The sequence below is a fragment of the Cucurbita maxima genome, unplaced genomic scaffold (genome assembly GCF_002738345.1).
Source record: "Cucurbita maxima cultivar Rimu unplaced genomic scaffold, Cmax_1.0 Cma_Scf00033, whole genome shotgun sequence".
Classification (NCBI taxonomy): domain Eukaryota; kingdom Viridiplantae; phylum Streptophyta; class Magnoliopsida; order Cucurbitales; family Cucurbitaceae; genus Cucurbita; species Cucurbita maxima.
In genome coordinates, this window is record NW_019272049.1 from 1,631,081 (window position 1) to 1,649,734 (window position 18,654).

Below are 18,654 nucleotides of genomic sequence, written 5' to 3' on the forward strand. Positions count from 1 at the left end.
CCGTTGTGGCTTTGAAGTACTGTTCGACATCAAAGATGAAGTTTTCTAACTCTTTGGCGTCCCGATTCCCTTTAAAGGCTCTAGGTTCTGGGAATCTTAGTTTGTTGGACCCTGTATTTGTTTGTCCAGCCGTGACGTTCTCCACGGCTTTCATGGTCACTTCAATTCGAGTGCCCATGGAGGCCATCCTTTCTTGGATGTCATCGATTGTTGTTCTGAACTCATCAGCTAGTCCATTGAACAAGCTCATCATTGTATTTTGTAGCACGTCGAACTCTTCGCCACGTCCCTCCTTGGGCGCGACAGAGCTATCCGGACTACCAGATGGTTTTGGGCTGCTCGTAGGAGCAACTCTTTCTTCGAGCGAGGTCACTCGAAACATCAATTCTGCGATTGGCAACCCATCCAGGCGGTTGCCCATTGCGTCGATTCCTACGACTTTCTCACTCAATTCGGTCACCCGTGCTTCCAGGAAGCGGAGGGTGTCAGGGACTTCTTTGAGGAACAACATTTTCTCCTCTATTAGCGTAAGCCGGTCGGCTTGTGCTTTGGGTGTCGACTTTGTCGTCGACATGGTTTCGGTCTTTACTGATGTCACGGAGCTAACTTGGCTCTGATACCACTTGACACAATCGCACTCTTAAAGGCAGCGGACTAGCGATTGTGCGGCACTCACTTTCCAACGACAAGTGAGCTAAGCCAATTCGTACTTGCGTCGCCTACGGCCAAGCGACGTATGATCGAGCCTCTAGCCTCGGTTTTAAAAGAAGGTTTTGGAAAACGAGGGTAGAGAGAGATTTTAGAAAGAGAGATTTTTGAAAGAGACGTTATATAAGCAAGCAAGAGAGAGATAACAACGGCTTAGCATATATAACCTTGGGTAGGGAGAAGTTGACAACTAGTCATATCCCCCTATAGTACATTTTGAGACATTTCATGTCTGGCAGGCCTAGACATGATATTTTTGAGGCGTCATACGCCCTAGAACTATAGAAGTAAAAACACTAGAATGAAAAGACATGACAAGGGTTTGGCTTGCCATAGGCATGCGGCCATGGGCAACACGCCCTGGACGAGCATGACCGTGACACTATGGTGGTAGCAAACATGTGACAAAATCTGGAATTTTATACACCACTAGATGTATAAATATGGTTAATGTCGCTGAAAGTGCTTCAAATTCAAGTCTATGACACAATAGACTTGGAAATATAAGCATCAAAAGAAATGTAGATGTTCGTTGCGAAAAAAAGTTTTAGAAGGCCCGAAATCTGTTTATATGGGTTATTATGAGAGCTACTTTATGAGTAAAACATAAACGAGTTAGCTTCATTAAGGCTGTCACAGAACGGAAGAGAAGTGTGGTTGGAAATGGTTCATACAGACGTTTGGAGACCATCTCTAATCCATCCCTTGGTAGATCAGAATTCTACGTCACCTAAATCTCGAGTGAGTTTAGTAACATCAATTAAATTACGATTAAATTAATAAAAATATCTTAAAATTTTTGCATTTTATTTAAAAATATTCATGAATTTTTCGAACTTAAAAAAAGTTTTAAAAATACTTTAATTTTAAATTTTTTAATTAATACTAAAAACAACTTCAAAAATACATTTTAATTTTTTTTCAAAAATTAAAAAATATTATTATAGTCTACGTGGATATTTTTAAAAACATAATACTAGTATTTTAATTTTTTTTTTTTTTTTTAGATATTAATGAATATTTTAAAATTTAAAGTGTTAAACATTTTAAAAGTTTATGAATATATATATTTTTTGAGATAAAATATAAAACGCACCGTTTTACAGAAGACCCCATCCTCACCAATCTCCCGCTAATCCACTGGAGTAACAAAACTGACCAAACTCTTAAACCCTCGCTCGCACTCTTCTCTTTCTCTCTTTCGTGGCTAAGGTCTAAGAGAGGCGCCGATGGGGAGCTGAATTCACTAACCTTGCAGTTCTGAACAAATCTCAAGTCATGTTTACGGCTTCAACTTTTTCTCAGCTTCTTTTCATTCCCAGGTTCTGTGTTTACTCCGTGCTGAATTTTCAATTTCGTTCATCTTTAAACATTTCCAAATTCCCGGAAAAGTAAATGTGATGTGTTTTAGCGTTTCTCAGATTCTTGTTTGGTTGTTTGTTAATTGACATGAACAGAAATTGAGGGGAAATTTAGAATTGCATTCTTAGCTGGGTTTGATTTGTTTGCGGAATGTTGTGGATTTGAGAATGTAAGAATGTTGAGGGAATGTTGAATTTGTGCTTAGAACTTGCTTTGTATCATCGTTGTTTGTTTGGTTAAGATGGTTTGATATGAACTTTTTTGGGACGGTGAAAAAAATTTGATATTAAGCCAATTCAAACTCGTTGTTTTTTGCTTCAAATTTCCACTATGTTTTAGTTACCAAGTTAAAAATGCTTAAGTCTTGTTTGGAATGACTTTTTAAATTCTTTGAAGTGTTTTGAAGTACGAAAAAAACGTTTTTAAGCACTTTGAATGTCAACTCGAGCACTGAAGTACTTAAAAAATGCTCAAGTCGTGTTTGGAATGACTTTTTAAGTTCTTTTAAGTGTTTTGATGTACGAATATCGACCTGAACATTGTAGTACATGAGTTCAACATTCTTAAAGTGCTTTTGAAAGGCTGTTCGTTCAAGCACTTTTGAAAGTCGTGTTTGGAATGACTTTGTAAGTTCTTGCAAGTGTTTTGAGGTATGAAAAAAATGTTTTTAAGCACTTTGAATATCGACCCGAACATTGTAGTACATGAGTTCAACATTTTTAAAGTGCTTCTGAAAGGCTGTTCGTTCAAGCATTTTTGAAAATTGTGTTCAGAATGACTTTTTAAGTTCTTTGAAGTGTTTGAGGTACAAAAAAAAAATGTTTTTAAGCACTTTGAATATCGACCCGAACACTGTAGTTCATGAGTTCAACATTCTTAGAGTGCTTTTTAAAGGCTGTTCGTTCAAGCACTTTTGACATAAACACTCTGTATGTACTTTCTTATGTTGTTCCTCTCCAACAGCCCTGTAAATCCAAACATAGCTTTGATATCAGATATACTCTTCAATGATGCAGATGCGAGTCAAGTTTGTCATTTCACTGCTACCCATACCTACGCTTAAACCAACATCAGGATCTTAAACTACACAATAAATGGGCTGTTAAAGCTATTTCTAAGAGGAAAGTTTCAGATAGCTTAGCACAAGATGGACTCAATGACCAAGAGATTGCGAAAAAGAAGAGTCCTAGAACACCTAGAAGCACCACCAAAAGAACTAGAAAGAAAGCTTCAGAAGATGCTCCGAACCTAAAGGATGAATTACTATCTTCAGTGAACGAGACTGAAGTTGAGGAAAACATTGTTAATGCATCTGTTGAAGATTCTAAGACAGCCTCGAGAATGTCTCGAAGCAAAGGTACGCTTTTATCGAAGTTTTACTCTCGATGTGTGCCATTGAGATTATTCGTTCCTTTTTATATCTTGTAAGTGCTGAACCGATAATTGAATTCATAGCTGCATCTACTTCAACTAACGTGGACGATGATAAACCTGTGACGAAAAGGCGAGGGAGGAAGCCAAAGAAGAAGGATAACAGTATGGAGCTTCAGTTAAGTGAATCTGAAGTAAGTGATGAAGAAAATTCCTCTCTCATTGTTAACGATGTTGATGAGAGTGACGAGGAATTAGATTTCGGTACTGATGAGGGAGATGATGTTAGTATCACGTACGGTTGGCCTCCTCTTGTTTGTTGCTTTGGAGCTGCACAACATGCTTTTGTGCCTTCAGGAAGGCCAGCAAACAGGCTTCTCGATTATGAAATTCATGACAGAATGAAAGATGCAATATGGACCCCGGAAAAGTTCGTTCGGGCACCTGGGGGGTCTGCAGGAAGTGTAGCAATTGCCCTTTCAAGCTTAGGTGGAAAAGTTGCTTTTATGGGAAAACTTGGGGATGATGACTATGGTCGGGCAATGTTGTATTATATGAATGTGAACAATGTCCAGACTCGATCAGTTCGAGTTGATAGTAAGCGGGCAACAGCTACATCACAGATGAAAATTGGCAAGCGGGGTCGTTTGAAAATGACTTGCATCAAACCTAGTGCAGAGGATTCGTTGTCAAAGTCAGAGATTAACATAGATGTGTTAAAGGAGGTAAAAGATACAAAATTTACCGTATTAAAAAGATTACACTAAACTGAATTCCATTCCTTTTTTCCATGAAAAACCTGTGGGCTCTGTGCATATTATATATTGAACCTTTTAATTTAGTAGCTGTGGAGCATAGTCTGCAATATTCTATCTCAGGATTCTGGTCAATATTCTGGTAGTGTTCATGTAGAATATATTCCTCTTATATGTTCGAATATATGGTTTTGGAGAACGTTAAAATTTAGTCCCTTCGGGAACTATTTATGAGTAATAAAGCATATGGACTAAATTCTAACTTTCTCCATATCGTAGGACGAATTTTTTCGTAAATTAATCAATATTACTTATTGTCTCTGGAGCTTGATTATAAACTTATATGTTCTACCTTACCTTTCACATCCTGTTTTGCAGGCTAAAATGTTTTACTTCGGTACACATTCCCTCCTGGATCAGAGTATGAGATCAACTACAATGAAAGCTATTAAAATCTCCAGAAAGTTGGGGGGAGTTATTTTTTATGACTTGAACCTTCCGTTACCGCTCTGGAACTGTCGTGATGAAACAAAAAAGTTCATTGAACGAGTCTGGAATCTTGCAGATATTATTGAGGTCACGAAGCAAGAGCTCGAGTTCCTTTGCGGGATCGAGCCATTAGAGGAATTCGACACCAGAAACAACGATAGTTCAAAATTTATCCACTATGAACCAGAAGTTATTAAGCCACTTTGGCATGAGAATCTCAAGGTCTTGTTTGTTACTAATGGTACTTCTAAAGTGCACTACTATACAGAGGAGCATGATGGTGCTATTCTTGGAATGGAGGATGCCCCAGTTACGCCTTTCACTTCTGATATGTCAGCATCAGGAGATGGTATTGTTGCAGGTAAATATTCTTATATATTTCTTTATTTTTTTTGTTTAAAAGTGAATGAGAGTAACTGTAACGATCCTAATTTTCAAAGGGAACTAGAGCTGCTACCATTTGCATGACGTAATCTTTTTATGCGGAAACTTTCATATTATACTCTTATTTTACAAATGGTATTAGAGTCATGCACTAGACGATGTACCAGTGAGGATTGTAACAGCCCAAACCCACCTCTAGCAGATATTATCCTCTTTGGGCTTTCCTTTCTGGGCTTCCCCTCAAGGTTTTAAAACGTGCTTACTAGAGAGAGGTTTCCGCACCTTTATAAAAAATGCTTCGTTCCCCTCTCTAACTGATGTGGGATTCCACAATTCACCCTCCTTCGAGGACCAGCGTTCTAGCTGGCACACTGCTTGCTATCTGGCTCTAATACCATTGTAACAGCCCAAGCTCCCCCGCTAGTAGATATTGTCATCTTTGGGCTTCCCCTCCGTCTTTAAAACGCGTATGCTAGGGAGAGGTTTCCACACTCTTATAAGGAATGTTTCGTTTCTCTCTCCAACCGATATGAGATATCACAAGGCTGTTGGGCTCCAAAGGGAGTGGATTGTGAGATCCTACATTGATTGGAGAGGGGAACAAAACATTTCTTATAAGGGTGTGGACACCTCTACCTAGCATATGCGTTTTAAAAACCTTGAGGGGAAACCCAAAGAGGACAATATTTGCTAGCGGTGGAGTTGGGCTGTTATAGTAACGACAAGCTGAATCTCGGATAATCTTATATTTATCGGTTTTTAACCCCTTGCTTGTGCATCATTGCAGCTCTAATGAGAATGTTATCAGTTCAGCCTCATTTGGTTACTGATAAGGGATACTTGGAGCACTCATTAAAGTATGCGATCAATTGTGGCGTAATCGACCAGTGGTTACTTGGCCGAACACGTGGCTATCCTCCTGAAGACGATACAGAAGAAGTGACTGCCGATGACAATGGCATACGGTCAATTACCGAAGTCGAATACCGCACGGTTGCCACTGTAAGTTAGCTTTATTGTGGCCACTGATGGATGTAGATTATTTGTTGTATGCCATAGAACAGGAGTATCTGCTTCCTTATCATCAAGCTGCTATGAGAAAATATGTCTTTTCCCACTCGACTTACCTATAATTTAGCTTTATTGCAATAGCAATCTTGTACTCTAGGCTGGGATGTTCTGTTCCCAGTGAAGAAGAGTGTTTGTAGACCAATTCTTTCAACAAAAGAGCAATTTTGTTAAACAACCTCGGGTCGGTTTCTCGTTGTGAATTATTTTTCTTCTCGAGTTGCCAATCACACTTTCAATATGATTGTTTCGTGTCGTAATGCTATTGCCACAAATCTTACGAGATGGATTTATCTAGCTTTTTAATAACTTGTGTGTTTGAATTATCCCGTATATTTTAAATTACTTAAATTTAGTTTATATACTTGCAATAAATTTTAAAATTAGTTTAGAAGTTAAATTTGATCAAATTTGGTAAAATATTACAAGTTTAATGTTTGGAGATTTTTATTTATTTATTGAATTTTTTTTTATATTTTACCAATAAATTTTTTTAAAAAAATTCTACAGATTATTGGACACAAAAATAAAAAATTTTAGAGATTATTAGACAATAACATTAAATATAAAATTATAAATTTCTAGACCTTTTATACATATTATATTATATTATATTATATTAGATATGAAGATTTAATAGTATTAAATACCATAAAATTTTAATTCTTATTTTTTATATCCGGAACTATTTATGAGTGTTTTATCGAATCATAGAGACCATTTACGAAATTTAATCAAATCATAAGGATCGAAACTTTAATTTGGTAAACTACGTGTCTAAATTTTAACTTTCTCCAAATTAAAAGACCATTTAACTAATTTTGTAATTTTACTTTGTTGGACGTCAAATTTAATTTTGATATTAGTACTAGCTGCTTCAACTTTTATTCATTTTAGTCTCCGTATTTATTATATATATATATAGTATACACTATTAAGATATTATATGACGAAAAAAACACGGTCGGCTAAAATGATAAGTACGAGTGTTCATATGACCTTGACCAATCTGAATTATCCAATCCAAATCATAAACGTTATAGTTTGAGTTAAATTTTTAAAAATCGATACAATTAGAGTTAAAAATATTTAACGCTTGTAACCAATGTCATTAATATATCATGACGTGTGAATATTTGATATTTAAATAATTAAAAAAAACCCGATGACCCAATTAAAAAATAAGAGTTGAATTAGATTGTAAGCTAGAAATTAGGGAGTTTAAACCTAAAAATAAATAAAATAAAATATTTTTTTAGCCAATTAAAAAGGAAAATAAAAGTCAACGGTCAATCCTCGTACTAACAAACTCTCCACCATTATTGGAGAAAACTGTTTTAAACCCAAAAATAGTCCAAATTTCACCCTATAAATATCTTCTCCCCATCCTCTTCTTCCTCACCCCTTCATTCAATTACTACTTACCAATAAAACCCAAATAAATAAATAAAAAGGGAAATTTCCCTCTTGTTCTTCAGCAACAGGCCTTTCTCTAAACTCACTTTTACCCCCCTTTTCATCATGGAAATGAAGAACTTCGCCTTTGCTGCCATCGTCGCCGTCGCCGCCTCCCTGACCATGGCTTTGGCCTCCACTGAAGTTGCAGCCCCGGCACCCGGCCCCTCCAGCGCTGCTGCTGCTGCTACCGTGCCTGTCGTCGGCACGTTGCTAGGTGCCTCTGTTGCCTCTCTTATTGCCTTCTGCCTTCAGTAACTGAGCTTGGCAGCTTGAGGAAGGGGGAGAATAAATCAATGTGGGGTGATTCTTGTGATTCTTGTTCTTTTTTTTCTTTTTTTTTTGTAAGTTTTTTATTCGTTTCTTCATACACATTGTGTAATAAATTGATCCCTTTCAATGAAATGAATTGTTTCAACATCAAATGGTTAATCAATCAATCAAACAAACGCGTATTGAAAACTCGTTAGGATACTAAGGTCCGTTGTTTGATTTCTGCGATGATATCAGACTCTTTGTTAACCAGATTGCTGTTTCTCTCGACGATACCGCTTCTTCTCCGAATGGACTCAGCACGCCAGCGAGTTCTTCGAGCTTGTCTTGCTTGAGTAACCGTGCACATAGCTCGAGTAGAGACTCGAGAGCATCGGCTCTTCTCTGGCTTGGATATTCGGATTCCAACGACATACAATCTGCATGTGTTTCTTCTGTTTGTGCACTATGAGCAACTTCTTGATGCCCTTTGAAGGAACTTCTCGGTTCGACATTGAAGCGTTTATCATCAGAAGATCCAGACTTTTCACGTACGGAGGATATCGATGATTCCATTGAGTTCGCTTCACTAGTTTCCTCAGCCTTCATTCCCGGTCTGTTGCAACTTGTTTTTGGTACTTCTTGGTTTACCGTCTCCAATCGAAGTTCTTTCTGCAAAGAATTTGTACGCCGGATGCTGTTTCCACCATTGCAAGTCGATGTCACAGACGCAGAACTCGTTTGCACATCACTATCAACAGCATTTGATGTGGATATTTCATCAGGAAAGGATGTAGGATCGACCATCTTCGTCTCGAGTATGTCTTCCGAAATAGCTGTTAACGACATATTTTCATCGGTTGACGAGTTGCTATTATGTATGTCAGCACTTCTGGCCACCAGATCGATATTTTCCAGCAGGTTGAAAACTACGCTCGGTTTGGCTCGGCTCTCATGCCCACTATTCAACTTGTTAGATGGCGATTTTTGCGGTGTTTTATTCTTCGAGTCGGGACATATTGGTAGTATATTAGCCGAAGCGTTGCGGCATTGAAGGACATACGGTTGGATATGTGGATGCCTCAATAATTCAGCAGCCTAATTATAAATTAAGCCATAGATTAGAAGCAAAATGATCATTCAAAGAGTCGAAATCGCATCACTCACCGTCGGTCTGTGTCCGGGATTCTTCCGTAGCATGCTCTTGATGATCTGTTTCCTGCAAGCGGAAACGAAGAACAGTCTCGAGTCTTAAAATAGCTGAAAATACACTGTTTTTAGCTGAAAAATCAATAGAAATAGCTTACAACGCAGAGGAATAAACAATTGGGAGAGGAGAAATGGAGGATCTGTTAATTTTATTGATAAGACCAGCCATGTCCTGTTGAATTAAGCATAAATCAATCAGGAGTCGAGCAAAACGGATGAAATTCACGAGACCGAAGCTTAAGCTTACCGGAGCTCGAAACGCAGGTTGATGTGCAGAAATTTCAAACATACAGCAACCTGAAAAAAACACGGTTTATTACTATACAAGAACACGGATATCAACCAAGAATCGTGTCTCCATGAACGCTTACCAAGTGACCATATATCGGACTTGTAGCCATAAGGTATATCTGTGAGGAGCTCGGGGCACATATAATTAGGAGTACCAACAACCTACAGAACATATATTAGCAGAGTACAATCAAACTATTATTCCGGAACTATTACATAGGCTTGGGCTTTTACAAATGGTACGGGGTGGATTGTGAGATCCTACATCGATTGGAGACGGAAATGAGTGCCAGCAAGGACGCTGGGCCCCAAAGGGGAGTGGGATTGTGACATCTCATATCAATTGGGAAGGAGAACGATATATTCTTTATAAGGGTGTGGAAACCTCCCCTAGCTGACGCGTTCCCTCAAAGGAAAGCCCCAAGAGAACAATATCTGCCAGCAGTGTGCTTGGGCCGTTACATTAATAATAGCTTCCTCCATTCTGCTTGCTCCTCCCTTAGGAGATACGTTCCCTTCAAGAGAAAGTCCAAAGAGAACAATATCTGTCAGCGGTGGGCTTGGGCTGTGAAACCACGACCCTCCACAATGATGATATTGTCCACTTTGAACATAAGCTTTACTTTTGATGTATTCCTTACTTATAAATTCATGATCATCCTCTTAATTAGCCGATGTGGGACTCCCCCTCAACAATCCTCCCCTCGAACAAAGTACACTATAGAGCCTCCTCCCCCTCAACAATCCTCCCCTCGAACAAAATACACTATAGAGCCTCCTCCCCCTCAACAATCCTCCCCTCGAACAAAGTACACTATAGAGCCTCCCCTGAGACCTATAAAACCCTCAAACAACCTTCCCTTAATCGAGGCTCGACCCCTTCTCTAGAGCCCTCGAACAAAGTACACTATAGAGCCTCCTCCCCCTCAACAATCCTCCCCTCGAACAAAGTACACTATAGAGCCTCCCCTGAGACCTATAAAACCCTCAAATAACCTTCCCTTAATCGAGGCTCGACCCCTTCTCTAGAGCCCTCGAACAAAGTACACCATTTGTTCGACACTTACTCACCTTTAACCATACCTTTGAGGCCCAACAACTTATTTGTTCGACACTTGAGAATTTGATTGGCATGACTAAGTTATGGGCATGACTCCGATACCATATTAGGAATCACGATCCTTCATAAATGTATGATATTTGTCCACTTCGAGCATAAACTCTCAACCCATGATCATCCTCTTAATTAGCCAACGTACAACTCAATAAGTTAAACATTCTAAGTCCTTTGTCGGACCAGATTTTAACAGCATAAAAGATAAGTTTGTTGATTAAAACGCTTTCTATCGCAAAATAACTACAGACGATGATCGAATCCTTACAGATGAAGCAAGATCTTCCGTATTCAGTAGTTTTGCAAGTCCAAAGTCCCCTATACATGCCACCCATTCAAGATATTAGCACTTTTCAAGAAGAAATTAGCTATCAAAAAACATGCCACTCTATACAAATTGGAAGCCATCATACCAAGCCTGATATCATTGCCCTTTGTAAGGAAAATGTTGGAACACTGAAATGAAGAACAAAAGATCAGAATCATTAATGAGATTTTTGTAGGTTAATAATACGGAATAGATACCTTAAGATCTCTATGTAGCACCCGATTCGAGTGCAGGTAGTCCACAGCTAGTAACAACTGCGCCAACCACTTGCAAAGTTTCTAAGGAAAAAAGAATTGGTCATCGGGCATAGATTCGGTAGAGAAAGAATAGTTGAGAACGTAATCGACTTACTTCCTCGGGAAAGTATGTTCCTTTGGCCTTTTTGATCAGTTCGGACCTGCTCAACAAAAGAAAATGGGGCATACCATTAGTCTAGAGTTTTCTTCTCATTCCTTTATCCATTCAATGTTAAGTAATAAGATTAATGTTGATTTTTTGTCATCGAAGAATTTTAATTTATGATGTTGGGCCTCGAAGGGATAGATTGTGAGATCTCACGTTGGTTGGAGAGTGAAACGAAGCATTCTTTATAAGAGTGTGGAAACCTCTCCCTAGAGACGCGTTTTAAAAATCTTAAGGGGAAGTCTGAAAGGGAAAGCCCAAAGAGGACAATATCTGCAAGCAATGGGCTTGAGCTGTTACTCCGTTGTCTGCTGTGGCCCGTTACGTATCGTCGTCAGCCTCACTATTTTAAAACGCGTCTACTAGTGAGAGCTCTCCACACTCTGATAAGGAATGTTTCGTTTTCCTCTCCAACCAATGTGGTCTCACAATCCACCTCCCTTGGAGGCCAGGGTCTTCGCTAACACACCGCCCGGTGTCTGGCTTTGATACCATTTATAACAGCCCAAGCCCACCGCTATAGATATTGTCCGCTTTGACTCGTTACGTATCGCCGTCAGTCTCACGATTTTAAAACGCATCTACTAGGGAGAAGTCTCCACACTCTTATATGAAAGGTTTCATTTTCCTCTCTAACCGATGTGGGATCTCACAATCCACCCCCCTTGAAGGCCAGCGTCCTCGCTGACACACCGCCTGGTGTCTGGTTTTGATACCATTTGTAAGAGCCCAAGCCCACCGCTAGCAGATATTGTCCGCTTTGGCCCGTTACGTATCGCCATCAGTCTCAAGATTTTAAAACGCGTCTACTAGGGAGAAGTCTCCATACTCTTATATGGAATGTTTCGTTTTCCTCTCCAACCGATGTGGAATCTCACAATCCACCTCCCTTGGAGGCCAGCGTCCTCGTTGGCACACCGCCCGGTGTCGGCACACCGCCCGGTGTCGGCACACCGCCCGGTGTCGGCACACCGCCCGGTGTCTGGCTTTGATACCATTTGTAACAGTCCAAGCCCACCGCAAGCAGATATTGTCTGCTTTGGCCCGTTACATATCGCCGTCAGTCTCATGATTTTAAAACGCATCTACTATGGAGAGGTCTCCACACTCTTATAAGGAATGCTTCATTCTCCTCTTGAACCGATGTGGGATCTCACAACAAAAAGGGAAAGAGTAAAACGAGGGAGGGTGAGAGGGAGAATTGAACAGTTCTCTAATTGATTCAACAACTTTTGTTCTTCAATTAGTTTTGTATTGATATAAAGGTTGCAAATTATTCATTCAATCTGAAATTGAATCATGGCCTAAAACAAACAATTAAGCTACCACTTTAAAGGTCGTGATGAAGCATACTCCAAATGGTGTAAAATTAAATAGCTCACTTACATGTCTCCTCCTTCGCAATAGCCCGTTACGATGCATATACAATCACCCTACAAAACAGAACGCCCGAAATATGAAATGTAGAGCAAGTGAAAACGAGAGGTATAAGTATATTCTACAAACACTAGATTAATTGTAACAGCTCAAGCCCACCGTTAGTAGATATTATCCTTTTTTGGCCCTTTCGAGCTTCCCCTCCAAGGTTTTTAAAACTCGTCTAATAGAAAAGAATGTCCAACCGATGTGTGATCTCACAATCCACCCCCCTTGGGGGCCCAACGTCCTTGTTGGCGCACCGCTTGGTGTCTGGCGGCTCTGATACCATTTGTAATAGCCGAAGTCCACTGCTAGCAGATATTGTCTTCTTTGGGCTTTCCCTCTCAAGCTTTCCTCAAGGTTTTAAAACGTGTCTACTAGGAAGAGGTTTCCAAGCCCTTATAAGGAATGTTCAGCCAATATAGGATCTCGCAATCCACCCCCCTTGGGGGTCCAACGTCCTCACTGGCACACCGCCTGTATTTGGCTTTGATACCATTTGTAACAGCCAAAATTCATGCCGATATTGTCGTTTTTGGGCTTTCCCTTTTGGACTTCTCCTCAAGGTTTTTAAAATGAGTCTACTAAAAAAGGTTTCCATACCCTTATAAGGAATGTCCAACCAATGTGGGATCTCACAATCCACCCTCTTGGGAGCCCAATGTCCTCGCTGGCACACCGCCCGGTATCTGGCTCTGATATCATTTGTAACCACCAAAGTCCATTACTAACCGATATTGTCCATTTTTGGCTTTCCATTGTGGGCTTCTCCTCAAGGTTTTTAAAACGCGTCTACTAAAAAGGTTTTTATACTCCTATAAGGAATGTCCAACCGATGTGGGATCTCACAATCCACCCCCTTGGGAGCTCCACGTCCTCGCTGGCACACCGCCTGGTATCTAGCTCTGATATCATTTGTAATAGCCAAAGTCCATTGCTAGCAAATATTGTCCTTTTTGGCTTTCCGTTTTGGGCTTCTCTCAAGGTTTTCCACACCCTTATAAGGAATATCCAACCGAGGTGGGATCTCACAATCCACCCCTCGGGGCCCGAAGGAAAAGGTAAAAGAAAGAAAATCTACATATTATACGCAAAAGGTAGGCTAAAAGAAAATCTACATAAGAACTAAGAAAACAAAAGAAAGAGTTCTTAATGTAAGAGAAACAGATTCAATCCAGATTTGAATAGTAGGAAAAAGAAAGAAAATGTACCTTATCCACCCATGAATCTTTGTAGTCCACAATATATGGGTGATTTAGTGTTGCAATCAAATTCATCTGAAATTGAGAAGGTCACATGAATAAATATATATATAGTTACCCATCAACTAATTATGTTAATTCCGACAAGAAAATACGTCAAGTTCATGCTGAGGATGAAAATGAGGTATCCATTCTTTCGATTTCAAGCCAGCTAAACACACTCGACTTGTCATTCACGACAACGCCCCAATCCAACAAGACATAGTATCAAGAAGCTCCTAAGATGTTCAACATCCTCTATGTAAACACTAAAGTTTGAAAAATGACCTTAGTATCTAGGTGTTCAACTTGCCCCTTTAACCATTGTACCAACCCAAGATATCTTATTAGTTACAACTCGAGATAGGCGGCTAACACTAATCTAATCAGTTCGGTCGTCATTTAACCAATTGACTCGGACACCAGACTGCTCGTGCCAGCCCCCATAACCACACAGGCTCACCCTAAATGGAATGGCTCTCTTAGTTACGCTACGCCCTAACCCGAGTCCCCATGTCCGCTCTTCTCCGCCCGCAACCCAAGAAGTTGGCTTTACCAACACAACATATCCTAATCTTGTTCCCTATGCCCACATTTGTAGACATAAACTTTCTTTTTTCTCAACTTTCTATGTGATATGTTTTGGATCGTTATGCATTGTTGTTGAATATGATGCAGGCTGTAACAGTTCAAGTCCACCGCTAGTAGATATTGCCCTCTTTAGGCTTTCCTTTCGGGGCTTCCCCTCAAAGTTTCTAAAACTCGTCTATTAGGGAGAGGTTTCCACACTCTCATAAAGAATATTTTGTTCTCCTCCCCAACCGATGTGGGATCTCACACAAACAGTGACTCATAATTCAAACAATTCTCATATAAATTTTCAATAAACTAACCTCCTGGTGTGCAGTGCGCTTGAACTTCTCCGTTTGTTTAGCCAAGCGAATTTTCTTGAGTACATACCTATTTCAGAAAGAAGGTAAATATTAAGAGAAGCACTACATACGCCGAACGTTTCGTGGTGCCACAACACCGAACCATTTGCTTCATTTCAACGCTTAGAAAACAAGGTATCGATCTCGAATTACCCTTTTCTCGAGTCTTCCTTCATTTACAGTGAAAGAACAGAAAGAAAAGATTCGAGACCGAGTTTAGTTCTGAAGATAAGGGTGATTCCATTTGTTAGGAATCACGAACCTCTACAATGGTATGATATTGCCCACTTTGAGCATAAACTCTCGTGGCTTTACTTTTAGTTTCTCCAAAAGACCTTACTCTTAATTAGCCGACGTGGGACTCCTCTCCCGACAATCCTCAACACCGTTAACAACAGAGAACGAAACTAACCATGATCTCTCAATTTAATAGGCAACTAAGCATCAATATTTTTCACAATTATGACTTGGAAGTATGAACATCAGGTTATATTACTTACTTTTTCTTCTCAATCTTATGGTAAACAAGAAAAGCTGATCCAAAAGCTCCCCTCCCAATCTGCTCAAGAACTTCATAATCTTCCATCCTGTTCTTCATATCATCATTATCACACTCCATGTCGTCCTTCAAACGCCAAAAAAACAGTGTTAAGGCCAAAACCCCCAAACAAAAACCATTTCGAAATCAAAACCATTTTGCAAAACTCTCACATGGCGAAAACTTCTAACAAAAATCAAAATCCAACACCAAATTAGGAAAGTTTGAACCAAAAACTTCCCCCAAAAGCTATAAGTCTTTCAATTATAAGTGGAATTTCCAGAATCTACAGAGACACAATCAATGAGTAAAGCAACCGTGAAATTATGATGATGTTCTAAAGAATGTGAAGGAATGACAAACTCAAAAGAAAAAAGCAAACCCAAAAGAGAAAGGGAAAGTGGGATGTTAGGAAGATGAAAGGGAAAGGCAACCCAAAAGCGTTGCTTCGATTAGCAGATTCATAAGAGCTTCAAATTGAGGGCAGGCAGATGAGATGTCGACAAACCCATTTGAAAGAAGAACAAAATAATCTTACCCTTTTGGAAGAAATTGATGATGGCCCCAAATTCCCACTTCCGGAATGATTTTTCAACTGTTTTGCTCCACTTTTTGCCTCTTTTTTGATGCAGCTTAGTCAGAGATGCGTAGGAAGCAAGGTTTTGAGAACAAGACCCGGGTTTCTCTCTCCTCTTTCTTACAAATCAACTATTCCCACATCGGAATTGATGAATTTATTTGATTAAACGAAATGGACTTCCTTTGATTTTCAAGAAATTTTTTTTTTGGGCACGATTTAATCATATATGACATGGGTTTATGTCCGATTTCGGTCGGGTGGGTTCAATGACCTCGAGTCAAGCACACTTATAAAATAGAATCTCATACTCGTACTGTGTTAATTTTAACATGCTTCAATGGTTAATTTAGTATCTAGTTGAAGTGGTGTTGAGCTAGGTGCACGGTAGGATTTTGTACCTTTAAAGGTGGGAGTGTTCTTTGATTTATATTGGGCTCTTTTGGCATTCCCTTAGGGCACATGTAGAGGTTATGGAATGTTATGGGGAGGTATCAAGGTAGGTCTTTTATGTAACAGGGGGGACGTCTTCGATTTGGTCATGTAGCCTTTGAGGCGTTCCTTTCCTTTTCTAGACATGTGGGCTTCAAGAACTTGATGTCTCGGGAAAGATTGTCGAAACAAAGAGTTGTGTGGTCATGCATAAGTTATTGACATCATTGTAAATGTTCTCTCTAATAGTTGTGCCTCTCGAGAGGTGTTGTTTCACTTTGGCGCTTATGGAACATGCTACGTGCCTATGTATTGGATTTCTTATGCAGTTAATAATAACTTCCAAGCTACTATTGACCTGACGTCATTTGAGACATTGTATGGAAGATAGTGTAGGCCTTTATATATCGGGATGAGTAGGTTAACGCGAACGGTTAGGACCAAACTTAGTGCAAGTTCTAAATTTGATATTATGGAACAACATAGGTGAATGACCACACCAAGTAGACTTGGGATATTGCCGACTAAGAAAAAAATTAGGGACATCGGATTTGGCCGACACTATAGGTGACCTTACTATTAAAATGCCTACGAGCTAGGTTGGATGAATCAACTAATATACGAATATTACAAAAACTTGTGACTTTTTTATTTGATATTATTTTATATTATGATATTCTGATAAATTCTTGTGATGCATGTAATTCATGTTTATTGATCATGTTTACTACATTGATATTATTACGTATGCCATGGGTGACATTATACTGTACCATGTATAATGAGCATGGAGGAAATACCATTAATATGTATTAACGTCTCATAAGTATGGAAGTATAACTTGCATAATTTCACAGAACCATGATGATAAGATATGGAACCACTACAGGGAGTAAGATTCGGATTACCTTGTTGATCGAATATCTCAAGGCAAGAACATTGTTTGAGATTCGAATCACTCCACAAGCAAGATTGATCATGTCTAGCTTGAATGATTCTTGTTGATCAAATATCTCAAGGCAAGAACACTTGCTTGAGATTCGAATCACTCCACAAGCAAGATTGATCATGTCGAGCTTGAATGATTCTACATGCAACCTAAACTACATCGAATTGCAAAGAAACTTAGCCAGTGGCTAAAGAAGAGCACAAATGCTCCTTTTACTATATTTTTCAAGTCTCTTACAAATACAACATACATGGCTTTATATAGCCTCAAAATGAAACTACTACGCATTCCAAGAATTGTAACATTCATACTTAATGGTCATAATTAACCATGATGTAATTGTAACCTGAAGTAAATAAAAAGTCCTAAAAACTCTAAATTGTAACCCACCCAAAATTTAGAACAATCAAAATTCACTCTTCTTCAATGTGGCATGCATTGAAACATCTTTTGATAATTTTGACAACTTTTTCTTCACATCGTCATTGATGTATATTGTATGATTGATGTTTTTTGGTTCATATCAAGTCCTCTAATGTTACACCTCATTCATGTTATATCTCACCCGAGCACAGGTTACTTCTCAAGTATGTTAAGTGCATACACGTACAATATGATATTACACGTGCGCATTATATATATATATTTTTTGGTTTTCGATAACATGCATTAGCCATAGTCAGACCTACATGTGTATGAACAATGTATAGAGAAATACTATTTATTCAACCTTTTCTAGGAAAGAAAATAGAGCTCAATAAACGGTCGTGAAAAATAAGTCTCACCAATCATGAAACATGTCATACTTGTTTGCATTTTTTTTCCCCTTTTTTAGGTCATGGTTCCATTGCCATGATAGACTAATAGTATTTATGATGTTTTCTTTCTTATTTCAATTATATTTTTTTTTTATGTTCGGAAGACTTATGAACGTTTAAATCCATAAAAATAAAAAATTAAGATGCAAAAGTTATATAGTTTTTCGCATATAGTAATCATGATATGCACGTTAAAATCGTCTCACTAGACATTCAGACAACTCATCAGTCCAAAACCTTTTAATTATATTTTAGTTAGTATGTGTTAATGTCGTTTCCAAAACATTAATGTGTCATGTTTTTTATTTATCTAACTTCTTACTCGAGTTTATGGAGGAGCGGGGATTGGTCAGTTCTATTACAATGGAATCCTTTGGTAGTTTATGGATCTGCCGATTATGTTATGGACGAAGTCCTACTCACGGGGATCTGGTCGAATTGGGAGAAGCCGTAGGTATTATTGCGGGTCAATCTATTGGAGAACCGGGTACTCAACTAACATTAAGAACTTTTCATACCGGCGGAGTATTCACAGGGGGGACTGCAGAACATATACGAGC

General features: G+C 39.0%; 2 protein-coding genes across 5 annotated transcripts; one reads left to right on the forward strand and one right to left on the reverse strand.

The window, feature by feature from the left end:
* Positions 1-1,849: 1,849 nt before the first annotated feature.
* On the forward strand, positions 1,850-6,315 carry LOC111467180 (fructokinase-like 2, chloroplastic). Its single transcript, XM_023111983.1, has 5 exons — positions 1,850-2,030; positions 3,087-3,427; positions 3,526-4,166; positions 4,575-5,046; positions 5,857-6,315. The coding sequence occupies exons 1-5, from the start codon at positions 1,987-1,989 to the stop codon at positions 6,078-6,080; spliced, it is 1,722 nt and encodes a 573-aa protein (XP_022967751.1). The 5' UTR covers positions 1,850-1,986; the 3' UTR covers positions 6,081-6,315.
* Positions 6,316-7,966: 1,651 nt separating this feature from the next.
* LOC111467187 (serine/threonine-protein kinase Nek6-like) lies at positions 7,967-15,987 on the reverse strand. 4 transcript variants are annotated; one of them, XM_023111997.1, is made up of 15 exons: positions 15,753-15,841; positions 15,492-15,604; positions 15,281-15,405; positions 14,742-14,808; positions 13,819-13,884; positions 12,575-12,621; positions 11,138-11,183; positions 10,984-11,064; positions 10,872-10,914; positions 10,727-10,776; positions 9,425-9,506; positions 9,301-9,350; positions 9,152-9,225; positions 9,012-9,063; positions 7,967-8,942 (listed from the first exon to the last, which is right to left on the reverse strand). In XM_023111997.1, the coding sequence occupies exons 3-15, from the start codon at positions 15,397-15,399 to the stop codon at positions 8,067-8,069; spliced, it is 1,653 nt and encodes a 550-aa protein (XP_022967765.1). In that variant the 5' UTR covers positions 15,400-15,405; positions 15,492-15,604; positions 15,753-15,841; the 3' UTR covers positions 7,967-8,066. The 4 variants fall into 4 exon arrangements, with proteins under 4 accessions (XP_022967765.1, XP_022967762.1, XP_022967766.1 ...); XM_023111994.1 differs by lacking the exons at positions 15,492-15,604; positions 15,753-15,841 and adding an exon at positions 15,857-15,987; XM_023111998.1 differs by lacking the exon at positions 15,492-15,604 and having other exon boundaries at positions 15,753-15,848.
* Between the last annotated feature and the right edge of the window lie 2,667 nt (positions 15,988-18,654).